The sequence below is a fragment of the Molossus molossus genome, unplaced genomic scaffold, assembly GCF_014108415.1.
Source record: "Molossus molossus isolate mMolMol1 unplaced genomic scaffold, mMolMol1.p scaffold_m16_p_19, whole genome shotgun sequence".
NCBI classification, from domain to species: domain Eukaryota; kingdom Metazoa; phylum Chordata; class Mammalia; order Chiroptera; family Molossidae; genus Molossus; species Molossus molossus.
The window spans coordinates 30,386,044-30,393,210 of NW_023425354.1; the positions used below are offsets into that span (position 1 = coordinate 30,386,044).

The 7,167-nt window shown below is 47.1% G+C and overlaps 1 protein-coding gene across 1 annotated transcript; it reads right to left on the minus strand.

The window, feature by feature from the left end:
* Nucleotides 1-6,334: 6,334 nt before the first annotated feature.
* Nucleotides 6,335-6,868, minus strand: LOC118634117 (keratin-associated protein 9-1-like). Its single transcript, XM_036268434.1, has one exon. It carries the CDS (start codon nucleotides 6,866-6,868, stop codon nucleotides 6,335-6,337), a length of 534 nt encoding a protein of 177 aa, XP_036124327.1.
* Nucleotides 6,869-7,167: the final 299 nt, after the last annotated feature.

Genomic DNA, 7,167 nt, shown 5'->3' on the forward strand with positions numbered 1-7,167 from the left:
TTTGATGTAGTTCCATTTGTTTATTTTGTTGCCTTTGCTTTTGATATTATATCTAAGAAAAACATTTGCAGGATTGGCGTTAAGGGGCTTATTGCCTGTTTTCTCTTTGGAGTTTGATGATTTCTGGCATTACATGCAAATCCTTAATCCATTTTTAGTTAATTTTTTGTATAGTTCATACTAGTGGTCCAGTAACATTCTTTTGCATGTTTTCTAACACCATTTATTGAAAAGACTGTCTTTTCCCCATTATGTGTTATTGGCTCCTTTGTCATAACTATATGAACCATATATGTGTGGAATTGTTTCTTAGCTCTGAATTCTGTTTCCATGATCTGTGTGTCTGTGTTTATGCCAATACAATGCTGTTTTGATTACTATAGATGTGTAATCTAGTTTGAAATCAGGGAGCATGATGCCTCCAGATTTGCTCTAGTTTCTTAAGATGGCTTTAGCTCCAAATCTGGATTTTTGTGGTTTCATATACATTTTAGTATTGTATTTTCTCTTTCTGTGAAAAATGCCATTGGGATTTTCATAGGGATTGCATTGAATCTGTAGATGGCTTTGAGTAGTATGGGTATTTTAACAATACTAATTTTTTAAATCCATGAGTGCAGAATATCTTTCCATGATTTGTGTCCCTTCAATTTCTTTTGTATATGTCTCTTAGTTTTCAGTGTACATGTCTTTTACCAACTTGATTAAATTTATTCGTAGACATTTTAGTCTCTTTGATGCAATTATAAATGGAATTATTACCTTAATTTTTCCTTCTGATAGTTGATGATAGGTGTGTAGAAACACAACAGATTTTTGTATGTTGATTTTGTATCTTACAACTTTTCTTAATTTGTTGATTAGTTCTGTGGATAGTCACATTCCACTTTTACAACTTCTTCAGTAAAAGGTTTATCTTTACCTTAAGCAAGCCCTACTCATTGTTCTCGTGCGTGTAATTAGCATACCTTTGAAATGCCGGAGTAAGCCCCCTTTTTAGACCCCTTGGAGACCACCCTCAAGCAAGCACATAATCTTAAAGATCCTGTATTCTGACCACAGAGATTTCCCCAACTTGCTTTCTCCCAACTTCGTATAATTGTCCCTAAATTCCCTCCTTAATTCCAAATAACTATAGGTGTCATTGTGCAGAGCGTTTGAGATCTTGCTTCCCAGCATGGTCATTAATTTGGCTCAAATAAACTCTTAAAAGTTTCTCTACAGGTTTGGATATTCTTACGTCAATAGTTATAACTTTTTTTTGGTGGTGTCTTTGGGTTTTTCTATATATAATATGTCATCTGCAAACAGTTTTCTTTCTTCCTGTCTGATGTGGATGCCTTTATTTTTTAAACTTTAAGTTTTTGTGGGGTTTTTTTAACTAATTGCTCTAAGACTTGCAAAACTAAGCTGAATAAAAGTGGCGAGAGTGGGCATTCTTATCTTGATCCTGATCTTAGCTTTTCACCAGTATGACATTAGCTGTGTGCCTGTCATATGTGGCCTTTATTATGTTGAGGTACGTTCCCTCTGACCCATTTTGTCGAGACTTTTTAGTAAAATTGGGTGTTGAATTTTGTCCAGTCCTTTGTCTATTGAGGTGACCCTATATGATTTTGTACTTCATTTGGTGTATGTGCTGTCACCCTGATTTGCAGATACGTAGTGTACTATCTTTGCATTCCTGGAGTAAATGCCACTTGATCGTGGTGTTTGATCTTTTTAATGTGCTGTTGAATTCTGTTAGTTAAGGTTTTCTTAAGGATTTTGCATCTTTGTTCATCAGGGATGTTTGCCTGTAATTTTCCTCTCTTGTGGTGTCCCTGTATGGTTTTGGTAGCGAGGTAATACTGACCTCGGAAAATGGTTTTAGAAGTGTTCCCTCCTCTACTTTGTGAAAGAGTTTGAGAAAGATTGGTATTAATTCTTATTTAAATACTTGGAGGGATTTGATAGGGAAGCCATCTGCTCCTGGACCTTTGTTTGTTGGGAGGTTTTTGATTATAGATTCAATCATGTTACAAGTAAACACTCTGTTTAAATTTTGTATTTATTTATGATTTTGTCTTGGTAGGTTTATGTTACTAGAAATGTATCTATAGCTTCCACATCGTCCAATTTGTTGGCATAGAATTGTCTGTAGAATTCTCTTATGATCTTTGTATTTCTGTATTACTTAAAAATTTTCCTCTTTCACCCTGGCCGGTTTGGCTCAGCGGTTAGAGCGTCAGCCTGTGGTCCAGAGATACCCAGGTTCGGTTCCCGCTAAGGGCATGTACCTCAGTTGCAGTTTGTCCCTGGCCCTGGTTGGCTGTGCGGGTGGCAGCCACTCGATGTGTCCCTTTCACGTCAATGTTCTCTCTCTCTCTCTCTCTCTCTCCCTCTCTTTCTCTCCCACTCTATCTGAACAAAAAATGGAAAAATGTCCTTGGGTGAGGATTAAAAAAAAAAAAGTTTCCTCTTTCATTTCTGATTTTATTTGTCTCTTCTCTTGATTTTTCTTGCTGAGTTTAGCATGTTAATTTTGTTGATCTTTCAAAAAACCAACGCATAGTTTCCCTGATCTTTTCTCTTGTTTTTTAGCCACTGTTTTGTTTATTTCACTCTGATCTTTGTAACGTTCTTCCTGTTAGTAAGATTGGGTCTCCCTTGTTCCTCTTCTAGTTCCTGGAGGTGTACTTTCTTCCTATTTCTGTCCTCCCTACTCTTCCTCTGCCTCCTGTTCTTTACATTTTATAATTTTTTTAAATATGTTTTTATTTATTGTTTTAGAGAGAGAGGAAGGGAGACAGAGATAGAAACATCGAGGAGAGAGAGAGAAACATCGATCGGCTGCCCGCTGGGGATCAAGCCTGAAACTCGGGCGTGTGCCCCGACCAGGAATCCACCCAGCACCTCTCAGTCCATGGGACGACGCTCAGTCCACTGAGCCACACTGGCCAGGCCTGTTCTTTCCATTTTAGAAAGTGTGGCTGTCCACCACCTTGAAGCAGCAGAGATTGGCCCAACAGGACCAAGGGCAGATAATACATAAAGTTTTCAATCCCTCGCTGCTCTGGACTGAATGTTTGTCTCCTCCCAAAATTCCTATATGGAAACCATGATCCCCAGTGTGTTGGCATCTGAAGTGGGCTCTTTGCGGTTTGGATAAGGTTACGAGGACAAGCCCCCCACCCCATGAGACCAGAGCACCCCCACCTCTGCCATTGGAGGATACAGCGATAAACCGACCATCTGCAAACCAGGAGGTCCTTCAACCGGACTCCTAACCTGCCAGCACCTGGATCTTGGACTGCACCGCCTGCAGAACTCGGAGAAATGAGTCTGCTGTTTGAACCACCCACTCTGCCGTCGTTTGTTATCACACCACAGACTCACCGAGACAGCCACCCACACGTCTTGGACTTAGTGTGCTCAGACCAGTTTCCTTCTGCCCTGGGAGCTTTTATGTTTGGGGCTCTCTCCATGCAGCCGCAGAAAGGCATGCTGTCCGTGCCTGTCGCCTACGGAAACATCCATCTGGTTCTGCAGACCTTTTAATAAAGACTTCAGCTCCTTGTTCATCAAGTAGGACAATCCCAAAGTACATGTTTGAAGCATTTCTGAATGTTTCCCCTGAAGTTTAAGCTTTACTTGCAAGCTGTGATACCGGCTTCACGCGACCTCTGCCTGCATCATTGGCTCAGTCCTCTGCCCGCGTGAGCTGCGCGTCGAAATAAACCGTGTTCACTGGGATCTTTTCTCGGGATGTATTTTCTGAGAAAGGCACACTATGACTTTAACTTACCTCTCTCAGTCTTAATTTCTTCTTCTCTAAAATGAGAACAGAGGTACCACTCTTGAAATCTTTTTCAAGAATTAAAAATGTGGACATCAAATATTTCATGAGTATCTAGCAAATAGTAGGTGATCCAGAACATGCTACTTCTTCATCTCAGTCACCCAAATAAGCAAGAGCCGGCAGTCAGCAGGTTGGGTCTTGGCAGGCTCTTCGGAACAGGTCAGATACACAGTCCCAGACGTTGGCATGTGTCCTTGACAAGGACCCCGTGAGGGTCTCAAAGGTCCCTCTGTTACCATCTAGGGGTTAGGCCAGATCCCAACGCTTACATTCCTTTCAGACGCAGAATGAAGCCTGAACTCACTGGATGATGCAGCAGCACCACTGCCCAGGGCAAAAAGTGCCGGCTTCTGTCTCATGACTCCTGTGAGCCCACAGAATCTTCTCCTTTTCTTCTTTCTCAAAGTCCTCAGAGTCCCTTCAAATCACAAGTTTTCTGTTTCCTCAGATGTCTCATAGTCGCCTCACAAAAACTAAATAAATGAAACAAGCGGTTCTTCTGTTCCCTTATAGGCATCAAAGGTTATGGGTTGCTAACATTCATAAATTCATTGTGTTGTTTCTCAATTCCTGATTTTCTTCTCACTCGATTAAAAAACAAAACAAAAACAAAAACATCATTTGGTCCAAGAGGTCAAATTGCCATACATTGGAGGAATATTATATATAGTTGATTTGGGCGGGGGGTCACTTAATTCCCTGCTCGGCTGATAGATACTCAGGAGAAGGAGTATTTAATTGAGGAGAACTTAGTCTGATGGGACTGCCATGAGGACACAGGATGCTAACAGTCACTGGATGCAGATGAGCCGCACCTGAGACTAGAAAGCTCCCTGCACTCTGGAGAGCTGCCCCGGCCCCTGCTGCCCCTGTTCCCTGCTGCCCCTGCCCCTGCTGCCCCTGCTCCCTGCTGCCCTGCTGCCCCTGCTCCCTGCTGTCCCTGCTCCCTGCTCCCTGCTGCCCCTGCTCCCTGCTGCCCCTGCTCCCTGCTCCCTGCTGCCCCTGCTCCCTGCTGCCCCTGCTCCCTGCTGCCCCTGCTCCCTGCTGCCCCTGCTCCCTGCTCCCTGCTGCCCCTGCTGCCCCTGCTCCCTGCTCCCTGCTCCCTGCTCCCTGCTGCCCCTGCTCCCTGCTGCCCCTGCTCCCTGCTGCCCCTGCTGCCCTGCTCACTGCGTGCCTGCTCCCTGCTGCCCCTTGCTTCCCTGCTGCCCCTGCTGCCATGCTCCCTGCTGCCCCTGCTCCTGCTGCCCCTGCTCCCCTGCTGGCCCCTGCTCCCCTGCTACCCCTGCTGCTGCCCCGGCTCCCTGCTGCCCTGCGCCCTGCCTGCTCCCTGCTGCCCCTGCTGCCCCTGCCCCTGCTGCCCCTGCTCCCTGCTGCCCCTGCTCCCTGCTGCCCCTGCTCCCTGCTGCCCCTGCTCCCTGCTACCCCTGCTGCCCCTGCCCCTGCTGCCCCTGCCCCTGCTGCCCCTGCTCCCTGCTCCCTGCTGCCGCTGCTGCCCCTGCCCCTGCTGCCCCTGCTGCCCCTGCCCCTGCTGCCCCTGCTCCCTGCTGCCCCTGCTCCCTGCTGCCCCTGCTGCCCCTGCTGCCCCTGCTCCCTGCTGCCCCTGCTCCCTGCTGCCCCTGCTGCCATGGCGTACAGCTGCAGGTGTGGAGGTGTGGGGACCGACTTGGGAGGAGTGTCGTAAACAGACATTGTCTGTACAGAGGAGGGACTATTCCTGCCCTTGCTGAGGGAGAACATCAGTTGCACATCTCACTAGTCCTCAGTACTCGGAATCAGTGCTGCTTGTATTGACACGTGAAAGTGGGGTCCTTGAGCGGGAGCAGGGGTCCCTGTCCTGATCCCAGCATGTCCATTGTGAGCTACATGACATTACAGAATGCGATTTTCTCATCTAAAACTGTGAATGCTAATTCAGGGAGGTCCACTTAGCAGCTCTAGCGGATGGTGCACATGATGTGCAATAGGTATATGAGTTCCTACGTCAGGAATACTGTCCAGTAAAAGAGAACACAATGTGGGATATACAAAACTGGTATAGATTTTATTAATAAATATATAAGTGCGACCCCTCCATCCAGGGAGAGGTTACAAAGTGATAATGAAAAGAAAAAGGATAAAGAACTATGAGTATAGTAAAAAGAAAATGTGATTGTGAAGATATTGATTAATTGCAGGACGCTATTAAAAAGTTATGAAGTAAGTTACTTAGAGGGAGCAGGAGATCCTGACCCCAATTTGTAGCCGAGAATGTGACTGCTCGTCGAGGGTGATGTGCAAAACTGGCGGGTGATCCACAGACGCCGGAGGAAGAGGACTGAGGGACACTCTGCACCACATCGCACTGATTCAGAAGTTTCTAAATAGCCAGATGAATAACAGAAATTTTGGTGATAACATGCTGGTTCTCATCAAAGTCAAGGAAGTAAATTGTCCCAAATGGCTCAGTAGTTAACAGAGGTGTTGTGTCCAGATGGTGTTTCTATGGCGAGATGATCAGCAGCAGCAGGGCTGGCAGCAGCTGGACACGCAGCATGGGCGGCAGCAGCAGCAGGGCTGGCAGCAGCTGGACACGCAGCACGGGCGGCAGCAGGGCTGACAGCAGCTGGACATGCAGCATGGGCGGCAGCAGGGCTGGCAGCAGCTGGACATGCAGCATGGGCGGCAGCAGGGCTGGCAGCAGCTGGACACGCAGCACGGGCGGCAGCAGGGCTGGCAGCAGCAGGGCTGGCAGCAGCTGGACACGCAGCACGGGCGGCAGCAGCTGGACATGCAGCACGGGCGGCAGCAACTAGACACACAGCATGGGCGGCAGCAGGGCTGGCAGCAGCAGCTGGACACGCAGCATGGGCGGCAGCAGGGCTGGCAGCAGCAGGGCTGGCAGCAGCTGGACACACAGCATGGGCGGCAGCAGGGCTGGCAGCAGCTGGACATGCAGCATGGGCGGCAGCAGCAGCTGGGCTGGCAACAGGTGGTCCCACAGCAGGTGGTCCCACAGCAGGTGGGCTGGCAGCAAGGGGAGCAGCACATGGTGTCAGGTGTGGAGGGTGGACTCCTGCTCAGAGGTGAGTTTCTCAGATTCTGATGACCCCCTCGATCCTGGGGCTTTTATACATAGGACCCCAAGTGTTGGCACCAATGACCAGGATTTTCCTTGTTCTTGTTTACATTGTTTTCCACAATCTCCTTAGAAATTTAAAAGAGGAAGTTGTTTTATACATGTAATTAATCTTTTCAAATGAAGTTCTTGATCTATTTCTGAATTGAAAATAACTCTTAGATAAAAAGGAATGGTCACATTATAAGCATATTTCTGCGTCAACTATAGT